The 22,446-nt window shown below is 35.2% G+C and overlaps 2 protein-coding genes across 6 annotated transcripts in view; one reads left to right on the forward strand and one right to left on the reverse strand.

Annotated features, from left to right (window-relative positions):
* The window catches only part of LOC117232847 (spectrin beta chain, non-erythrocytic 5), a 57,559-nt gene extending 46,373 nt beyond the window's left edge, over positions 1-11,186 (forward strand). For 3 of the 5 annotated variants that reach the window (XM_033492548.1, XM_033492545.1, XM_033492549.1), the window contains exons 9-21: positions 45-330; positions 931-1,149; positions 1,254-1,696; positions 1,942-1,995; positions 2,123-4,914; positions 5,007-5,785; positions 5,859-6,227; positions 6,338-6,757; positions 6,834-8,790; positions 8,880-9,008; positions 9,088-9,162; positions 9,362-9,402; positions 9,728-11,186. In XM_033492548.1, the coding sequence (XP_033348439.1) occupies positions 45-330; positions 931-1,149; positions 1,254-1,696; positions 1,942-1,995; positions 2,123-4,914; positions 5,007-5,785; positions 5,859-6,227; positions 6,338-6,757; positions 6,834-8,790; positions 8,880-9,008; positions 9,088-9,162; positions 9,362-9,402; positions 9,728-9,967 (7,804 nt within the window). In that variant the 3' untranslated portion in view covers positions 9,968-11,186. The remainder of the gene's footprint in view (positions 1-44; positions 331-930; positions 1,150-1,253; positions 1,697-1,941; positions 1,996-2,122; positions 4,915-5,006; positions 5,786-5,858; positions 6,228-6,337; positions 6,758-6,833; positions 8,791-8,879; positions 9,009-9,087; positions 9,163-9,361; positions 9,403-9,727) is intronic. The other 2 variants (XM_033492547.1, XM_033492546.1) reach the window with 2 other exon arrangements.
* On the reverse strand, positions 10,970-21,686 carry LOC117232848 (hemicentin-2-like). The gene is made up of 6 exons (XM_033492550.1): positions 21,187-21,686; positions 19,074-19,203; positions 14,541-14,740; positions 13,782-14,102; positions 12,713-13,204; positions 10,970-12,607 (listed from the first exon to the last, which is right to left on the reverse strand). Exons 1-6 carry the CDS (start codon positions 21,551-21,553, stop codon positions 12,063-12,065), a joined length of 2,055 nt encoding a protein of 684 aa, XP_033348441.1. The 5' UTR covers positions 21,554-21,686; the 3' UTR covers positions 10,970-12,062.
* Between the last annotated feature and the right edge of the window lie 760 nt (positions 21,687-22,446).

The raw sequence follows: 22,446 nt of genomic DNA on the forward strand, positions 1-22,446 counted from the left end.
AAAAATGATTAAATACTTAAAATTTAATTTTTATTGTTTGATAGGTTTCATAGCTTGAAAGAACCAGCCAAGAGAAGACGAGACGCGTTAGAAGAAAGCTTACGATTCCACAAATTTGGCTTTGAACTGGATGCTGAATTACAATGGATAAAAGATCATCTTCCTCAGGCATCCTCGACGACATTGGGACAAAATTTGCATCAAGCTCAGACATTGCATAAGAAACACAAGAAACTAGAAGCAGAAATTGCTGGCCATCAACCAATGATAGACAAAACTGCCGCTTCTGGACAGGCTTTGATCGATCAGGCACATCCAGAGAAAAAGAAGGTAATAATATATATAGTAAAAATATTGTTTGAAAGGTTTCTAGGGAAAACCAGATGCGTATATTTTCTCTGTTATTGTTCTTTGATAGATACTTGATTAATTTGAAATAAAAGTTTATAATTTTTGTACAGTTGGGACTGTTACAAGAATATTGGGTCTGCAGAGGTAAGGTCGGCACAGATGCATGAATATCATTGTTTTGTTTGAAAAGTAACAATATCATTTGATAAATAGCTGTAAAAATAAAAAAAATTAATCTAATTAATCAGGATTTTTTAAAAAAATTTTCCGGTGAAAAAAGTTAAAAATTTTAGATATATATCATAAATAAGAAATAGGGAAGTTTTTATTGCATGCATGTGCTTGTCTTACGTGATTTATTTTAACGTTGAAATATATTTTGTTACACAATATATTATTTTTTATTACATTGTGCTTTAAGCTATTTTATATTTTTAAATGTTAACAAAATTTTGTTTTATTTAGTTTTATATGTTGATAAAAAAATTATGTGTAAAATATGTTTCCTGATCTATACTTTTATGTTATTGCTTATACAATCATGTTAAAATTATACTAACATATTTAATTCCTTTATAGATACGAGAATTATGCGATGTGCTTGATGAAGCATGGAAAGACCTGCAAGAGAAGGCCGGAGAACGAAGCAAAGCTCTAGATTTATCTTTAAAAGCACAGGAATTCTTCTTCGAAGCAGGGGAAGTTGAAAGTTGGTTGAATGAAAAGAACGATGTTCTCAGTTCAACTGATTATGGCAGAGATCGTGATGCTGCTACAAAATTATTAACAAAACACAAGGTTGACCTCCACGTCTTTAATTTATAAAAAAATAATATTTATAAAATATAATTTATTAATATAAGAAAATTCTATATTTTATACAATGTTATATAATTTTTCAGGCGGTTGAACTAGAGTTAGACACTTACAATGGCATTGTAACAGAGATGGGACACACTGCAGCTACTATGATCAATGCGAAACATCCTGACAGCAAAGCAATAGCAAATAAGCAACAAGCAATCGTCCAACAAATGCGAGCATTACAGAGATTGGCTACAGTAAGACAACAACGCTTGATGGAGAGCATGTATCGACATGAATATTTCCTAGAAAGCAGAGAATTAGAACAGTGGATCAAGGAACAGGAACAGGCAGCAGCTTCTGAAGACTATGGTCAAGACTATGAACATTTACTAATACTGCAAGCCAAATTCAACGACTTTAAACATAGGATAGAGGCTGGTTCTGAAAGATTTAACCAATGTGAAGAATTAGCCAGAAAGTTAATCGCTAATGAGAGTCCTTATATTCAAGATATCGAGAAACGACAAGAACAATTAGGGTAAGATTCGACCTCGTAATTTCAATGATGTATATAATATGGACTTAGAATTTTGGTGTAAGTTACATGGAATCTTTTATTTCACCAAATGCATGTTTACTCTTTCGAAATTAATAATGCACTATTTCTGGTAATGTATAGTTAATATAGTTTTTAATATGATTGCAAAAGGGTAATATAGAATAAAGGATATGATTATATCGGTGTTGGGTTACTAACTGTTTTTGTACATATATTTAATGCAGACAAGACGATGATGACCCTGTAACGCAAGTGCAGAGGCAGCATGCTCTTATGATGTAAGTTGGTGGATTTTGTAGCATAAAGTGTAAATATTATAGCATGTTTTGTAGTCTTTATGAAAGAAGATTAAACAGCAAAAATCACCTGAATGATAAAATTAGAATATTCTCCGTAACTTATTAGGGAATCTTGGCAACATCTTCTTGGTCTCATTCGAAACCGTGAACAGAGGTTACAAGCAGCTGGAGAAATTCACAGATTCCATCGGGATGTAGCTGAAGCATTATCTCGTATACAGGAGAAAGAAGCAGCTTTACCAGAAGACCTAGGACGCGATTTAAATTCTGTGCTTGCGTTAATTAGACGCCATGAAGGTTTCGAAAACGATCTAGTCGCCTTGGAAGCACAACTCCAAGTTCTGGTTGAAGATGCATCCAGATTGCAAGCACATTATCCAGGAAATAATGCAGTACATATTGATCAACAGCAACAGATTGTTCTTGCTCAGTGGGAAGAGTTGAAAGATAGATCTGCTCACAGAAGAGATCAGTTGCAAGCAAGTTGTGACCTGCAACGATTTTTGACTCAAGTTAGAGATTTGATGAACTGGGCAGCTGGACTTCGTGCTGCAATGTCAACTGAAGACAAAGTTAGGGATGCGGCGAGTGCACAGATCTTAAAGGCAGAACATGAAGCTTTGAAAGGAGAAATCGAAGCAAGAGAAGATAGCTTTAGCTCAGTTCTTGATTTGGGTGAGGCTATGGTTCAAACTGGCCATTATGCTGCCTTAGAGGTCGAGGAAAAATGCAATCAGTTGTTAGATGAGAGGCAAAAGTTACATACTGCCTGGCAACAGAAAAAGGTACATTTGGACCAATTGATAGACTTACACTTCTTCTTACGAGACGCTAAACAACTAGACAACTTGTCAACTACCCAAGAAGCTGCATTAAGTGGTGATAATTTTGGTGATTCCGTTGAAGAAGTAGATGCTCAAGTAAAGAAACAGAACGAATTTGAAAAGCTATTAGTTACACAAGAAGAAAAACTAACTGCTCTGCAAGAGCACGGAGACAAACTTCTAGCTCAGAATCACTTTGACTCACCTACAATTGCCAAACGATTAAGTGAAGTTGTACAGAGACGTGCAAAAATTCGAAATCTTTGTGAGACGCGACGGAGGAAGTTAGAAGCTGGTTTGTTACACGCTCAGTTTGTTAGAGATGTTGCAGAAGCTGAATCCTGGATCGGCGAAAAGCAGAAGAAACTGGAAGCCGAGGCATCGAAAGGCGAAGTGTCCAGTTTGGAGGACAAAATTAAGAAATTGAAGAAACACCAAGCGTTCCAAGCTGAATTGGCGGCGAATCAGAGCAGAATCGAAGAGATCAAGGCTAAAGGAGAGAGACTGCTTCAACAGAAGCATCCAGCAAGTGCTGAAATTCGACAACAACTGGAACATCTTAATGCTTCTTGGAGAAAACTGTTATTCGAGTCTGGAAACCGTGGTAGAGGTTTGGAAGAAGCTCAGGATATTCTGGAATTCAACAACCAAGTGGAAAAAATTGAGGCTTGGATAAGAGACAAAGAGATGATGGTCCAGGCTGGAGACACCGGAAAGGATTACGAACATTGTTTAAGTCTGCAGAGGAAACTTGATGATGTAGACAGTGACATGAGAGTAGACGACTCTAGAATAAAGGCTATCAATGCTCTGGCTGATAAGTTGATCAAACAGGGCAGGGACAATGAATCGAAAGCTATTCAACAACGTCGTGATAACTTCAACAGCAAATGGAAAGGCTTACAAGGAGCACTGAGTGCTTACAGGGAAATGCTAGCTGGAGCTTTGGAGATTCATTTGTTTAACAGAGACATAGATGATACTAGTCAAAGAGTCATTGAAAAAGCAGTCGCTATGAACACCACTGATGTCGGTAAGGATCTACCTGCTGTTGAACAACTGCAGAGAAAGCAAGAAGCAATGGAGCGAGATATGACTGCCATAGAAGGAAAATTAAAAGAACACAAAGCAGAGGCCAGAGATTTGTCATCAAAGTACCCAGACAAGGCTCCACAGATAATGGGAATACTATCAGAATTACAGTCCAATTGGGACGATTTGCAACGATTTACTCAACATCGTCGTGAAGCCTTAAATCAAGCTTATACTCTGCACAAATTCCAGGCCGATTTACTCGAGTTAGAACTTTGGGTAGCTGATACAATTAAACGTATGGATGAGTCTGAGCCACCAACAACAATATCTGAAGCGGAAGCTTTATTAGAACTTCATCAAGAGAGGAAAGCAGAGATTGATGGCAGACAAGATACGTTTAAAGCTTTGAAAGAACATGGACAGAAACTTCTAGCTATTAATGAAGATATCAAAGATAACTTGGAACATTTGGAAGAGCTCCGACAAGGATTGGTCAATGCGTGGGAAACTAGGAGGCAAAAATTAACACAGGCACATCAATTGCAATTGTTCAAGGAACAGGCTGATCAAGCAGACAGTTGGCTAGCGACGAAAGAAGCGTTCCTGAACAATGACGATCTTGGTGAATCTTTATCTGGTGTAGAAACACTGTTACGTAAACATGAGGAGTTCGAGAAAATGCTTGTCTCTCAATTGGGTCGTATTGACGAATTGGAGAAATTTGCGAATGAGATTTTGTCTGAGGAACATGCAGATGCTAACGTTATTAAGCATCGATTAGCATCTGTCTGTGCTAGAAGAGATAAATTGCAAAATAGTGCAAGGGCAAGAAGGAAGAAATTATTGGAAAGCCATCACTTGCATCAGTTCCTTAGAAATATATATGAAGTTGAGGGTTGGCTTCATCAGAAACAACAGGTGGCTAGTGATGAAAACTACAGAGACTCATCCAATTTGCAAAGCAAGATACAAAAGCATGCTGCTTTTGAAAGTGAACTCATGGCAAATAAAGGAAGAGTAGCTGCAGTGGTCAATGAAGGTAAATTGAATTTATTTTTTAGGTCACACTGTATTTTTAAAATTGCAGCTACAACTATCTTGTTTAATAATTTTTACTAATTTTTCTATCAGGTGAATCACTAATTGAGGAGAAGCATTACGCATCGAAGAGCATTCAAGAACGTTTAGATGAGTTAGAAGCAGAATGGCGTTTACTCCAAGAAACCAGTGAACTAAAGAAGAACAGATTAAACGATGCTTACCAAGCTTTGCTCTTCAGGCGAAGTTTGGACGAATTTGAAGCATGGATGGATGAAGTGGAAACTCAATTGCAGTCAGAAGACCATGGGAAAGACTTATCCAGTGTAGCCAACTTATTAAAGAGACATACGAATTTGGAAAATGATGTTCTGGGTCACAATGAAGCTTGTGAATCAATTAAAGAGACAGCAACGAGTTTTCAGAAGTCAAATCATTTCATGTGTGACGAGATACAAGAAAGGGCGATGGTTATAATAAATAGATACCATAGTTTGCAAGAACCAATACAGATAAGAAGGGACAATTTGGAAGACGCTAAATTACTACATCAATTTTCAAGGGATGTTGAAGATGAGATGCATTGGTTGTCTGAAAAAGAACCTCTGGCTGCAAGCAGTGATCTAGGAAGTTCTCTAACCACCGTGCAGCGGTTACAGAAGAAACATCATGCTTTAGAGGCGGAATTAATTTCCAGAGAACCTGTAGTTGCATCTTTGGTAAGCAGAGCTACGATTATGGTGAGAAGTGGCCATTTTGCTTCAGAAAAGATTGAAAAATTGTCACAAGAATTGCAAGATAAATTATCGCATCTCAAAGATTTAGCTAGCGTTAGAAAACTGCGTCTACTTGATGCTGTTGAGTCACAGATGGTAAGAATTATTTGAATAACTTGAATTAATTAAATTTACTATACAGAAGTTTATAGTGTTTTTGTCCTTTTAGTTCTATGCTGAAGCAGCAGAAGCAGAGCAATGGATAAAAGAGAAACATCCACAACTAACTGCCACAGACTATGGAAAAGACGAAGATTCTGTTCAGTCTCTGTTGAAGAAACTAGAAGAGATAGAACGAGACTTAATTGGCTTTGAAAACACTATTGGGAACTTAAAGAAACTTTCACACGGATTGATAGATAGACATCATTTTGATAGCAAGAACATTACACAAAAACAATCAGAGATCGAACAGAAGTTCAAAGAATTGCAGAAATTGAAAGAGTATCGATCTCAGAGATTGCGTGAGAGCGAGAAGTTCTTTAAGTTCATTAGGCAAGCAGATGAAGTAATTGAATGGATTGGAGATCAGACAACTGTAAGTTTCTTATCGAAAAACCTGCACATATTATGCATCTAGGATAGTCTAACTTAAGCTAGGATTAATTCTATTGATATTAAAGTAAATAAAATTAATTTATTCTATAGGTTGCAGCCTCAGAAGATTACGGTTGTGACGTAGAACACGTTGAGCTTCTTATTCAGATATTTGATAACTTTTTAGCCGGTTTAACAACGAGCGAAGGTCGAGTATCAGCAGTACTGGATGAAGGACAAAAATTAATACAGGAAAATAATCCAGAGAAATCTAAAATATTGATGAAAATAGACGAGACTAAACAACAATGGGAAGATCTGAAGGAATTAGCGCATGCACGACAAGATGCACTAGCTGGAGCAAAACAGGTGCACATGTTCGACAGAACTGCGGATGAAACTATTTCGTGGATTCAAGAAAAAGAGACTACTCTCAGTTCCGATGGTTATGGTCATGATTTAGAAACAATTCAAGCTTTGGTAAGGAAACATCAAGGATTCGAAACGGATTTGGGTGCTGTTAAAGAACAGGTATATTATAAATATATGTTCTTTATGAAATAAATTATAATTTATCATATATTAATTGAAACAATGTTGTTTTTAGGTCGAACTGCTAATGGACGAGGCTTCGAGATTAATTGAATTATTCCCAGATGCTCGTTCGCACATAGAAGTGAAGCACCAAGAAGCTGAAGCAACCTGGAATGAATTACTAGAGAAAGCAGCTCAAAGGAGGAGCAAGTTATCCCAAGCGGAACAACTGCAGACATACTTGGGTGAATACAGAGACCTGATATCCTGGATAAATGAAATGGTAGCCAAAGTAACCGCCCCTGAATTGGCTCGTGACGTGCCAGGTGCAGAAGCACTGATATTGAGGCACAACGAGTACAAAGCAGAAATTGAAACACGCAATGAAGCCTTTGAGAAATTTTACAAAACGGGTCAGGAATTGATAGAAGAAGGTCATTTCTTGGCAAAGGAAATAGAAGACAAGATATCTGTCCTACAACACAGACAACAGCTCTTGAAAGACACTTGGGAGCAAAGAAGACACATCTATGAACAAAATCTAGATACCCAGATGTTCAAACGAGATGCAGAGACACTGGAGAACTGGATAGTGAGTAGGGAACCAATGTTGAATGATGGGAAACTGGGAGAAAGTATTTCACAAGTGGAGGAATTCATAAGAAAGCATGAAGACTTTGAGAAAACTATCGAAGCTCAAGAAGAGAGGTTTAATGCACTTAGACGCATAACTATGTTGGAAGAGGCGTTCCAGAAGCAACAAGAAGCAGAGATGGCAGCCAGACAGGCAGAGAAAGAAAGAATAGAACGTGCTCGTCTAGAAGAACGAAAACGGAAGGAGGTACAAAGAATAACGGAAGAAAGGAAACGTGAGGAAGAACGAAGAAGACTACTAGATAGTCCACACCGTACTGTGCACGATGAAATCAATGGAACGACCGATGAACACGAGTCTATTAACAAGTTATCGCCATTGAAAACTTCTACTGCAACTGAAGGCCTAGACACAACGCCTCAAAAATCACATGGGCTATCACATGTATTTGGTGAAAAATTGAGAAGAACGACTCCTGACATTAAAAGAGCAGAGAGCATGAAGGTAGATACAAAAAAACCGAAGAGAACGCCCAGTTTCACGACCAGAAGAAGGACTCAGAGCTTCAGGAAACTTCAAAGGATGGAGAATATGGACGCCCTTCCACCAGTAGAGATTCAAGGTTTGTTAGAGAGGAAACATGAGCTTCAAAGTGCTGGCAAGAAGGCAGCAGTGCGTTCCTGGAAACAATACTATACTGTATTATGTGGACAACTTCTGTGTTTCTTCAAAGATATGGAAGATTTCTCACTGAGCAAGGCAGCCACTGCTCCTATCACCATCTTCAATGCCATATGCGAGAAAGCGGATGACTATACCAAGAAGAAAAACGTATTCAGGTTGAAATGTACAGATGGATCAGAATTTTTGTTCTTGGCACCAAGTCAACAAGAAATGGAGGACTGGGTGAACAAGATATCATTCCACGCCAAGTTACCTCCCAGTATGCAATTGTTAAGTTACGACGAATCACAAAAGGAAAGTTTAGAGAGGTTGCAGAATGTGTCTATAGAACATACTGACGATAATGTCTCAACTAGTAGCAGTCACGCTTCGACTCCTGAACTGGAACGAAAGAATTCTGTAATTAGACGCGATGTACCGAATCAACACTCTGCAAGCAACGTGCAGATTGAATTTCTCCAGATGCATAGGCAAAATCAACAGAAACGTGAATCACAGAGTAGTGCTGAGTTCATAGCTTCGCAAAGAAACGAATCACCTCAGACCCAAACACAGTTCTTGCAAATGCACAGACAACTACAATTGCTTGCACAGCAGCAACAAATGATACAACAAGAGCAACTAGCAAGTCAGAGGGACCAGTATCAATCAAATTCTGGAGATAAACCACCTATTCCTCCAAGAGGAGCACCACCTCCTATTCCAATGCGATCGCCTAGTTCAGAAGCTATTCCTCAATACAGACGCGATGGTATATTAATTTAATACACTTTCTTTGAATGAGTTGATTAGAAAAATATGAAATAGTAATTGGGATATGATATTCTTGTGATTTTGCAGACATAGAACAAGGAAGATCCAGTTTTTATCAACAACGTAGCGCAACCTTGAATCATAACGGTTCCAGTCAGTATTCATCGACTACAACCTGGCATAGACAAAGTAGTGCGGATCTTAATACTTCACAAGGTACTTAGGAAATCCTCATAATTACATTTACGTATGCGTAGGAGATCCCTTGTTTTCATTGTATGTCGTTATTTTGTAGAATTAGCACCTCCCTTGCCATCAAGTGCCCCTCCACCAACCAGAATAGCTCAGTGGAGTGTTCCTCATGATCCTGGTTAGTCGTTGTTAATTGTTTGTCAGTGAATCATTCTTGCATGTTTTGTTCAACCTTCCAATTTTGTGTGTTTTTATCTATCCTAAATTGTCTTCCTAATAATATCTATTTAAGATAAAAGTTTTCTGCGTTAATAATTGCATAAGATTAACAGAGTCATCTTAACGGAAAAAATAATAAATATTATTTTCTATTACAGCTTATGGAAATGTTTCTTATGGAATCACAAGATCCAGAGAGGTAATTATATATTTAAATAGATTGAAAAGCCAACATGAAACCAACATGAAACCAGTATTATAAATTCTTTTATAACTAAATTATTGGTTTCTTGATAAGAACATTCATAAAGTATCTTATACAAAACTCAAACGTGTTTACCAATTAAAATTAATTAGATCCTTACAAAGCAGCTATTGGTCCATTACTGTTCATTTACCTTCTTTATTCAGTTGATAGGACTATAAGAATAAAAGAAGAAAAGGAGATAAAGTTAGGAATAAAGAAAAATTTAAAATACCAAATTCAGAATTTAGATCTTAAAACATATTTTTATCTGTTATAGGGTGTGCAACAGAATAACTCAACCTTCACAGGTAGACCAGTTTCTCTACCGCCATCATATGTACCTCCTCCAGCAGTTCCACAAAATTCTCAACCCCTCACGAACGTGGAAAGTAGAAGAACTAGCGAAAGTGGATCAGAAAGTGAACATAGCGTGGGTAATAATCGCAAGGACCGCGATTACAAACGAAGCTCTGTTTTAAGTAATCTATTTGGCAGACGCAAGAAACCTCAATCGTAATCTTATTGATGACAATATTTACGCATACAGAACATCTCCGTAACGAGCGTACAAGTTTTCATGGAACAAAACCGAGATTAAGCTCCTTCGAGTCAGAAAAGACACGTGTACGTGCTATTTTTGTAGCATGATACATGAGAGGATTCCTGTAAATTATATATATTTTTGTGTACTATACAAATTAAACTTTATCGTTCACGTTATTTAATAATACATTGAGTTGATCATGTATAAAAAGAAAGCTATATAGAAACCATAACACGAATGAAGAGAATATTTGACTCTAATAGTATACAATTTGACCTAATTTTGAGAGCAATATATCTGAATGAGTCCCTGATATTAAAGAAGTATACATTACAACGATAACTTCTAAGAAGTTCTGTGGCATGTTCAACTCAAATGTTAAAGTCAATATAGAATGTATGAAATATATATATATATATGGAGAACTTGCATTTTTCTATTATTTTTCTTTTTTACTTGCGTTGAAATGTGCAAATATGTCTGATATGTCAGGGATTAAAAAAGATATTAAAAAGAGAAGGAAAAGCGACTGTTAGACAAATAATTTTTAAAGAATCATTGTTATACAAAGATTGATCCTTCATTTTTGAAAAATCTACTATGCACCATGTGGACTTTATGGAAATTTATTATAGTTATTACGATCGTTCAATTGTTTCGTTGATTTCTTTAGATGCACCGTAAAGCTACAAAGAAAAGAAATATGTTAGAATTACACCTTACACGCAATGAATGTTACTGAATTTATTTAAAGTGTACCTGACTTTAAGAGGAAAGTTGAAGTGTATGGAAGAGGAATATGCAGTTGCGCGAATAATGTAAGGTTTAAGTTTTATAGATGTCAGTAATATATGCATTGCAAATACTTATATATTTCGAAACGCCTGTTCGGGACCAATGAATTTATAATGTAATTAAAATACCAGAGATATGTATACATATCATATTTTTTTTTAGAAAAGCGGAAAAATTATGCGTTCTCGAAGATTACCGATTATAAATATCTTTTCTTTTTTATGATGAAATATTACAATGTGTAAAATGTATTTAATACTACATAAAGATTGATTATGTATTATGTAGGTTCATTAATGCTATTTCATAGTTACGTAGGACATCTTATTTTGCGTCAAGATGTCAATGATCGAAAGTTTAAAAGATATTAAATAAATAAAGGAGAAATTTAAATTAATAGATGATATATTTAAAATCCCAAAATCTATTTCTATAAAATTTACTGTAATATCTTTTAATATTACGCTTTGGAATTAACAATACATTATACTAAATTAATGTGATGCAATGCTGCATTATTGCACTGAACACAATGTTACTTTATAGTGCAAGATTCATCATATACAGTACTATTAAAATTAGCTAAGTATTTCCTATAGCACTAAGTAGCATTTTCTTTACGTAATTATCTAATATGTACATATATTTATTATTTGGCATTCTTTTTTTACACAAATATATCGGCGCAAAAATAAGTATCGATGTAAGACTCTGAGTATGTAACAAGGGAAACGATGTTCAACAACGAGATCAGTCACGCAAATACTAAAAATACAATTCCAGTACATTGATATAAAAATGCATTTATGTTGCTTAAACAATATTACAAATCTAGTATCTACTTACTACAAAATTACATTAATAAAGCTTAAAATCAGTTTAAAATGTAACAATAGTAGCAACAACAAATAATTCAATTTCCAATTAATAAAATAGAAAATTCCTCCAAATCAATCAGTCAAGTACTCACAGTCAATATCATTTGTAATGAAATTATCACATCTATTGAATTTTATTTGTGGCAATATACCAATAATATTGCCAAATTTTACATAAACTTCATCTTTAAGGAAAAAATAAATGTTGATTCTGTAGCATTACCATAGAGGGTCTATGAATTCTACTATTTCAATTTTCAATCACAAGTAATACAAAATATGACCTGTTTTTAGTGAAGACGGATCTACACAATATGGTCAGTAACAGATAAGTCACAATAGAACAGTTCACCGTCAGTCATCGACGATTGTCATGGCAATGAGCATATCAACAGTTATACAATGGTTGGTGGTTGAAGAACAGCTGGTGCTCGCCTGACTTTCAGTGCTTCTGGGCTCATGGCGCGCACCTGCTTCGTGATCTGGTCATAATCATACGTAACAGCCAATCCACCCTCCGTGTTCGTCTTTCTCACATACGCTTTATTTTGAGATGAGTTCACATTCTTCTGTCTATCTGCTGTAGGTGTATTGCTATATAATGCATCTGCAGCAATGCTACCATCTTCTTCTCGACGATATCTTCTATTCTTCAACCTTAACACTGAATATACAGCAATGAATACTAGAAGAAGAAAAAACAATAGCCCTACTGCAGCTGCTGCTGCAATTACTCTCATCTCCGTTGGGTCACGAATAGTTAGTTTGATATTAGTGGAATCTCTACCCTTTTCGCTTTCTACTAAGAGGGTGTATATTCTAGCGTCCTCTATTTGGAGATCCTTGATCATTAGCTTGGCCCAGTAGCAATTAGTTGGCATATCGTTTTCCTTGATATGCTCTAATGATAGTGCTTCGTATTTTGGATGAATACTCTCGCCTAGAAAAAGAAGAAATTGTCTATTTGGCTAAAAAACATATGCTGCAGCTATAAACCTTTTTTTTTAGAAAGCTCCACCATTAACAAACATATTTTGATACTCGCCAGCTCTGATATGCGAGCTTCCCCATTGCCAAGCAACGAGTCTAGGCGGAGGTCTCGAACAAAAGCGAGACTTTAAAGTGTGTTCCGGTTCTCCGGCCCATCCTAGTGACTCGTAAATGCCCTTTCCACCGGAAGACGGCCTCGCCTGTATCTCAGGCGGTCCGGTTACGTGGAGCACGTAACGAGCCTCGCTGGGCATTTCTCTCCTCACTCCGTTGATCACATTGAATGCCACGCATCGATATTCCCCTTCGTCGGACCACATCACGTTCTTCAAATGTAAACGTTTACCACCGTCTTTGGTTTGCAGCGGATTCTCAATGGTCTCCGTCATGCCACCACGAAGATGCACCCATCGATATTGAGGTGGAGGATTTGCTTCAAAATCTATACACTCGAAGGGTTCCAAGCTTGTACCAAGCAGAGTTGTTTCTTCGAATTTTTGCGCGGTGTCGTTGTAAGTAGGATCTTCTGATTTTAATCTGGGACTATCTGAAAATAGAAGACTTAAATAAGATGTGAAGATGATTGATGGTGATCACTATCAATCAAGAATAATTACAGTAATATAATAAGATTCCTCAAATTTGCAAAACTCAAATATTACTCATAATTTTTTTTTTTAAATAGAAAATGTACTTCCATTTGTCATGATATTGTATGTCATAGATCTCAGTGGTATCAGAAAAATATCCAGCAACAGATAATATCGTCGAACTAGTGTCGGAAGGATTAAAGAAATAATTATTCTGAATGAAAGGAGACTACAGTGGTCTAAAAAAGAAGCCACGTTTCATCACAGGGAAAAACCCAATAACTATTATTTAAAGCAAACCGTAACGCTACCACTAATAAATGACAAATGGACGTTCATGTCAATGAGCACACAATTGCCGTTATTTTATCCAACTGTTCCTCTGTCTGAAAAGCGCTTAGAACAAAAGTGCAGCATAGTTAGACGAGGAAAGTGGCCAAATTGACGTGTTCTCGTTGTTGATCACGATGGTGGTTGTTCGTAAAAGAAAAAGAAGGAAAAAGAAATAGGTATCATGGTAAAAGTCGGACTAACATTGTACGTCCAGTCTATAGTTAGCCGCGGTGCTTTCACCGATAACGTTGACCGCCTTGCAAGAATAGAGACCGGCATCGTTTCTCTTGACCGGCTCGAATCTCAACTCGGAGCCGGTCATCGTGCCGTTCTGCTGCGTTCTGTTTAGCATCAACGCCACCACGTTGCTTGTTACCGCGATGGGAGTTGAATCCTTGAACCACTTGATCGTTCCGCTGGGATTGCCATCCGCGAAGCATTTCAGGCTCATAAAGCTGGCCGAATCCTCCAGTGCCGCCACCAGGAGTCGGGGCTTCGTTTCTATTCTTACATCTGGGGAGTCTGAAATTTGATATACATATAATTTAGTAATGGTTGAACATTGTTTTTCCTTTAATGGAGCACAATTAATATAATCAATGTTTAAGGACTTTTGGATAAAAAAATTAGAGGAAAAATCCCAACTCATAAGTTACACAAATGACCATTTTTCTAATATCTTACGCCAAAACATTGCTACTTTCTAAACAGGGTGCTCTTACAAATAGAAACTGGTCAAATCATCTACCTAACTCCAATCATTAGAAATTCAGATCTAATATTAGATTTCTACTTTATGAAAGGAAAGATTATCATTTGCCATAGGGTTCTGATGTGTATTCACTGGAGTGGTCAAAAGTGAAGTGTAGCGTGAATTGCAAATACTACGATTGTTTCTATTCTGCATCGATAGAAACTTGTCTAATATCAGTTGTACAAAAGTACGTGGAATATACATACAATGCACATCCAGTCGTGTTTCCGCAGATGTTGGAACGACGCTGGATGGATGCATCGTGATGCACCGAATCGGTAGACCATGGTTTTCCCTTTGTCCACGGACACGGAGGAGGCTGTGGGCTGCCCAGGTTTTTGGACTATCTACTTCTGTCGCGTTTGTCTGCTCCCTTAATGGCTCTACTTCATCCCCTCCTATGTACCTGTGTAAAGAACAAACAATTGATATTGGAAAGTTTTTTTTTATAATAAATATACACTAAGGGTAAAAAGTTTGAAACCATTTTTTTAGACGCAGCTACATATTTCTCAATTTTCTGACAATTCTAACATTACATTTTTATTAATATTAAAATTAATGTAAATCAAGGTTTACTTTTTATGTTAGGAAATAGTCAAATTTAATTTTACTATTAATTGAAAATTATTCTTCATCTTGATAAATTTTTGGCTAGAGGATTTCCTATGGTAACAGAATTCCAATTCTAAGTCGACCTTTTTTTCTTAAATTCTTAAATTATGTGAAGTATGTAGTGATTTTAAACTTTTCGATAGTATACATACATGTTTTATACATGTTAATTCTAAAATAGATAGGGTGAATTGTTATATTTGCTAAGATTCACATGTACTGAAAGTAAGTCAAGGATGTTCTCATATACTTATGGAGAATGAATGATGTATTCATACTGCATATCTACCGTAGTATAACTAGAACTCCAATATTGTTCATTAGCTTGTTTTTTTAATCCTTCTGCTGTTTACTAGAGCTAACTATCAAGCTAATGCTTGGTTCCAGTCGTATGTTTAATGCCTATCTATCAGCTTATTGTTGGTTCCATAAGTATGTTTAATATCTTATTATTTAAATATTTTTAATATATTTGAAGTTTGTTCTTACGTTGGATTTAGCTACTTTATATTTGGCATGAATGAAAATGTATCACAGAGTAATTGGTGTTACAAACAAACATTAACTAGAGTTCATCATTAAAGATTTACAATATTTTAATATGATGATCAATTATTAACATGAAACTCTAAGAGTAACATCAAAACTATTTCATTGACCCAAGCTCCTAATTGAATGCTAAACAAACAAATAATACTCTTCTGAATAACTTCAAATTAATTCTTCAATATACTTATTCTTCCATACAAAATACTTGGAAGAACTTCCGCAACCATAAACAAAAAAAAAATAATTTATAATCTTACCAATCGACTAAACATTTTCGAACCCAATTATCCACAAAACTTTTGATATATTCTAACAAAATTTCTACAATTGCAGGCAGAAAATGTCGTCACTGCTCCATCCTAATCGCAACAGCCGTTACGCCCAAGTTTCCGGAAAGCGGTTTAGCAATTTCCCACGAATACCGATATTCAAGGTTTATACCCTTTCTAGAGTGATTCACGGGGAGACTATGCCCGCGGCCAGTTTCTCCGCTTCTATGGCTACAATCTGCATAATTACGCTTGCCGCTGCATCTTCAGCGAAATGGAGCAAAGAGGAAGAGACAAAGAGTAAAAGGAAAAAATATGAGAAACAACGAATTATTTAGACAGCGTGCCTATTAAAGGCTGTAAAAAGAGTCGCTGCTACCTCGCCCCGTTGCAACGGCCGGCATCATTTCTACGAACGCAAGACCAAGTGTGAAATTAGGAACTGTTCTGGCTCTCTTCGTTCCACATTCGATTCGTTTCCAACGAATGGGAAAAGAATACACCGGTATACGTAAGTGAAATTCACTGTTCCGAGTCTCTTTCCTGTGAGTTGCTCTTTTACAAGCACTGATGACACCGAAGACATAAAAAATACATAGAATAGTGAAATGCGCAGACTATGAATCGATTCGAGTGAAAACTTACTATTCATACTGCGGATGTATATGGAAATTCATATTTTTACCAAAATGATTAAACGAATGGAGGAAGTGAAACCTAAATAGAGATTTGTTTTATCTATTAAATATTACAATACTTTACTTTTAGTTTAGATATATTTATATATTTTTTCATATTATTGTCCCATGAAGTATTACATCTTGAAATGTGATAGAAATCTTCTACTTAATTTTTGTTCTTAAATCCTTCTACTTGAACAAAAAATCTGTACAGTGAATGTTCTATTTTAGTATAATTTATTAGTAATTTAATTTGCCGCTAGCTTAGAAGCAGAATTCTTTTTACTTGCTTTTTTTATTTTATGGAATGACTTCCAGCGAAGAGAGAAATCATTCTTTTCAATTCTTGAAATAAACGTTAATCGTTTGAGAGATAGAATTCCGTGAAAAATGAAACGGATCGAATCCGATTCACGGACAATTACCAGTGAAACTTGTCCCCCACTCGTACCACTTCCTCGTCTAACTTAAATCGTTTGCGCTTTCTAACTAAGCGATTAACGATCTATAGCGATGAAATTTTCGGCCACAAAATATCCTTTTTATTTTTATAGACAAAAAAGAATAAACTTCTCAAATACCTAAATACAATTAATTAATCTGTTTCTCAATTCGAAAGAGCCAACAGATTTCTAATTTCACGCAGGAAATAATCATGCTATAAAATTCAGTGCACCGGAAGTAATATGTAGTTACGGATGGAAGAAAGTTTAAAATTGATACGCTATAAATTTTAGTATCTTACTTTCGTACTAAATATTTTTACCACATTATCGATAGTCATCTAATTCCATAGTATACAGTATATTTATTCATTGTTCGTTATGAATTCTTTCATTATAAATGACCAAAAAATAAATTTAAAAGATCTGAAACAAAAATCTAAAAACATGCTATATTTAACAAACTTTTTATAACCACTCTTTTGTCCGCCACTGTAAATTACAAATATTATTATGTATGATTCATTGTTCCAATAGAAAAAAAGAATCGTACATAATTCAGTAAAATAATATATAACAAAAAATTCATTGTGTATCTATTATTTCCTTATGAAACGAAAGGAACTTTTGACATAACCTAGTAAATTAAGTCGTAAATTTATCAAATGTGGACTAAATTGAACAATACATATTAATCTCATTTATAACTTTAACGGCTATACCAAAGGCACAAAATGAAAGTAGCGACTTAAATTCGCAATTAGGATTATATATCGCTTGAAGATCAGATTAAAACGTTCCGTGGATGTGTTTACATGGCGTAACACGTGCATTCACGGCTGCCAGGCGATCGTGGAAATTGTAACGCCGCTCATGCGAACATGATGATCGGTACAGAAGTGAGTTTTATGTTATAAGAATTTAGATGAGGTGTGGCTAGCTGATCACTAGACCATGACACGAAAAAAGAAGCTGCTAGCAAACCTCTCCGCTGCGTAAACACCGCGTTATGGGTTCTTGCCTCGTCTATAGCCTTTGTGAACCGCACTTTTTATCTCTTAGCGAAACACTGTTTTCATGAAACCAGAAAATCTGCAAATACAAAGTATACGTCAGTGTCTAGTTGTATAAACGAGGAAACTTTTTAGGGAATTCTTTTCGTCAATGCCAATTGGAGTATTCCCAATAAATAACATAGAATTACATTAGATAATTCCATTTTAAAAAGGGATTTGTTTTATAGCTGAATCTTCCAGGAACGTGGTTGCATTTCTTTTTAAGTTTTAGACCCCTGATTCTCAAGAAGAAATTTATGAACTAAGATATTTTTTATAATTTTCAATATTGTAAAATTAATATTTCATTGTAAAAGATAATTGATTTGAATATGTCGGACTTTTTACATTGAAACTAAAAAAGAAGCAACTCGGTTCGACAAATAATTTTTGAGATAAAAATTCCTAAGTGTATTTCTTTAAAAAATTCGACATCAGCAGAGTGATGACATAAACTCTTCCTAATTTTATATAAATTACATCATATTTCATTTTAAGTAAGGTCCATGACACTGACAAAAAAAACTGACCAATTTGACGCGGCATGACCTCATTTTTGCTTTTTATGAAGTATTGATTTCTGTTATTAGATTTGTGCTTAACATTTCATTTAGATTTAAAAAGTAACAACGTAATTTCGCCTACAGTTAGCATACCTTGAAACGAAAGTCGTTGCAAAAACGATAGGAATATAGCCAGTACCGTTGCACAAGTGTTTTGTTGCTGTGTACAATTGGAATGAATGTAACCAGAGAACCAGAAGTGAATTGAAAAGAATACAGTCTTGTACCATTTTTTAATCAAATTATTAATTTTAGTAATTTTACTTAGTAATTAAAAGGCGATTTTTTTAGTGATATCACAAGAATCTTTTTACTGTAATATATAATGATGGATTTTTTTATGGAAAATTTGTGGCAGACGAATCTCATCTTGTAGGATAGCAAAATGTTGTTTGCAGAAAGACAGGATTGTGTACCTATATTAGATATGGGATAGAGAATTTAAGATTTGTCAAATGAAATAAGAGATATAAAATGCGAATGTAGGAAACATGTATACTCTACTAACGATTATGCAGGTTTGGGCTAAGTTTACCCTTATAGTGGAGTAATTAACTGAACTCACCATTTGATAAGCGCCGGTGGGTTTCCATATCTTGATACGCAGGAAATGGTAACTTCCTGGCCTTCCCTTAGAGTTAGGGCGGAGTTCAAAATCGTCCCTCCATATTCCAACCGTGGTTTGCGGGGTTTTACTGAAATACATTGACATTTAATAATAACGGAAATAAGAGAGAAACTTTCAATTTTTTTATTTTCATTCATAATTGCAATTAAACCAAATTATCCACTTTCATTTTACTTTCCCTAGCACATTTATATCAAATGAAAGAATATTCTTTATGACTCACAGTAAGTACACTATACATGTTTATGCAAATTTATAGTTTTATTAATATAACTAAAGAAATAGAACTTGAATAGAAATTTATGTTATCTATTAAATATTCTACTGTTGTGCGAGTAAGCGAAATTTCCCAAGAAAATTTGAACATATTCCAAACATTACTTTCTTGAATACCAACCCTTAAACGGAAAGATTTTATTCTGCACTTTTGACTTATTTTAATTCCTGCTTCACATATGCTAGGCAAATTTGAAAAGTCACAAACCCTCATATGAAAACAATTTATTATACATTTATTATATATTTATTCTTTCACATAGATTCACCCCCTTGTCGACTATACTATGATTATCAAAATATCCTATGCAAGTCGAGTTATTCTATTATACAGAAAATTTTCGTTAAAGCGGTTGTTGCAAAAATCCAAGCTGCTAAGAGGAAAGTAGAACGGAACGACTGGTTCACGTTGCATCACACCGTTGCCCGCGTTTAGCGAATTTTAAATTGCACCGCCAAATCTGCATCGTTCCATTCGAGGAGGCGTCAGAATCTGATTAGCCACTTGTACGATTCGTCGAGGATCATTCACGCTTGTGGAAAGCGATACCTGTCAGGGTGACGTAAAAAGCCAACGTTCCGTTAAAACTAAGTGTACACACTTATTTAACGATTTAACGTTTCGTGGAATGTTGTGTGCAGATCGTTAAGTAGCCTCTGTTGATTTCTTAATTTAAACATATTACATATGTACATTAATATGCAATCCATCTAAAGCTGTAATCCTGACCGTGTTTCAGTGGAAATTGGATTACTGGGTTGATAAATTTCAAGATTTTTAAGTGTTTTCTTAGAGATGAATTTTCGTTAGAAAAACTGAGCAACCTGTTTCCATATTTTTTTTCTAGATATCTTAAGATGGTGATATAGTACAGATGCAGGCTGGTATCGAAGATCGGCTCTCGAGTGGATGAAAAAATTCTTGGTCTGGTGCAGGTCATGGAAATTTGGTTGACGATGGCGGTAGAGTGAAGTGGAAGGTTTTTGGAAGCGTAAAACGTGCCGCTATTTATGTGGGATTAGAGTTCAGTGAATATAGAAAAAAAAGAATGTTCAGTGAGATTTTAGAGATCAATTTTCTTAAGTAACAAATGGCGCTTCACACAAGAAATAGACAAAAAAAGATAAATGGAAAGTTATAATAAAAACAAATAAACAAAAACAGTATGTTCAACTTAATACAGACTTCAATTTATGGAATGTTTTATTTAAACAAAGCGTAAAAACTGTATCTAGAAATATATATGAAATAGATACAAAAGGTTAAAAAAAATTTTAAAGTTACAAGAAAGTAATAGTAAAAAACTACAGTAAATAATAAAATCCAAGAAAACAAAATAAGAATTATTATAAAATATAATGAAGCTTATAAACCATACAAAAGAAGTTCTCCCGTAGAAATGACTAGAAAAAACAATTGATATAACTATATGTAATGAAAAATGGTAGATGTTACTCAGTTTGCTAAGACCTATCCAAATAATAAAGAGATTGATATCACCTTCCACTGAAATACAATTTAGAAGAAATTCTCCATTGAAATACAATTCTAACCTCTCTTTTTTACCCCCTAAAACTCGCTTCAAACTTCATTAATTTCTGAGAAAATATCTTATAATAGGTTCATTCAGGGTACCCTGTATAGAAAATTCAATCATTAAAAGCTTGCGAGAATAAGAATGAAGTATTATCCCTCTAGCGACGATTAATCAAACTATCAAACCCCGCCAATTTATATAGAAAAATTATTAAAAATTTTTCAACCAAATCTTACCCCTAACTAAAAGACGAGATGGTAAAGAAGTTAAGGCGTCCTGTCGCGTGAAGTCACCAGAGGTGACTTGACACTCCCAGTAGCCGTCATCGAAGTCGAGGGAGGCTCTCCTGATAAGAAGGGTGCAATCGCTGCCGCGTCCGCTGGCCCATTCGTACTTATCCGGATGCATACCTACTGGTTTCCGGTCCTTCTGCCATATACATTGACCCCGTTTGTCCTGTACCCTGCACCTTAATTGTACATCGTCACCGGAGGAAACTTCTTGATACAGGGCTGGAGTTTCCGCGAATCTTTGCTCGCCAGTAATTCGAACAGCTATCAGAAATATGATCACAATGATGCTTTGGAGATAAGTGAATTTCATCTTGGAAGGTAGTAATTTAATTTGTAATTAAATGAATATTTCTTGAAAATTCTTCTTCGTTGAGATACTTCTTGTGTATTTATTATGTTTATTAAAATTATTTATTTTACTTGTGTATTTTTTATAAAGTGTATTTCATTCTATAAAGTTGCATTGATTATTTGGATATTTATTATCAACAACGCTTTAGTCTTGTTCCTGTTAGCGATTTTAATTTCAGATGAATTATTAATTGTTCTTTTAATTGTTCACTTGTATTGTTTTATTTTGTGGACATAAGTTCGTTGTTAATTGTATCACAAAATAACTACAGTTTTTAGTTCGTTGATGTAATCGATGTTATTTCGAAATAATCGATTGTTAGATCGATTATTGATAGTTATAGGAAATTAGCGGCAAATGAATCACAATGAGAGAGCTGTTTCGAAAGTTCGTAAAATCACGTCACTTTGTTATTTCTTCCGTATTCACAATTAGCTGTACATATTGAATTAAAAAAAATTATTTATAACAAAAAATTAGGATATCTTTTCCTTTCTTTAATAAAATAGTTTCACTACAAACACTGTACGTTTCAGTTCGATGGAATTTAAAACACAAATATTCGACGCTTGCAAAAAATTAAAACCTTGTCACATTTAATTTAAATTAACAAATAGATTTGAAATTATAGTTTTAGAGGTGGCGTTGATGTTCGTAGTTAATCCAATGGTCTACAATCAACATCGAGATTCTTTCTATCGAAGAACATAAGACGAAGTGAGCTGTTGTGAAATTCGAAGGAAACTCCGTGACAGCGAAGATCCTGCAGCGCCATCGTCGGTAGTTGACCAAAACATTTTCACATCCCTTATGAAATTTAAATTTTTTACACTGTTTTTTACTACCACAAA

The sequence above is a fragment of the Bombus vosnesenskii genome, unplaced genomic scaffold, assembly GCF_011952255.1.
Source record: "Bombus vosnesenskii isolate JDL3184/JDL3185 unplaced genomic scaffold, Bvos_JDL3184-5_v1.1 scf7180000013293, whole genome shotgun sequence".
Classification (NCBI taxonomy): Eukaryota; Metazoa; Arthropoda; class Insecta; order Hymenoptera; family Apidae; genus Bombus; species Bombus vosnesenskii.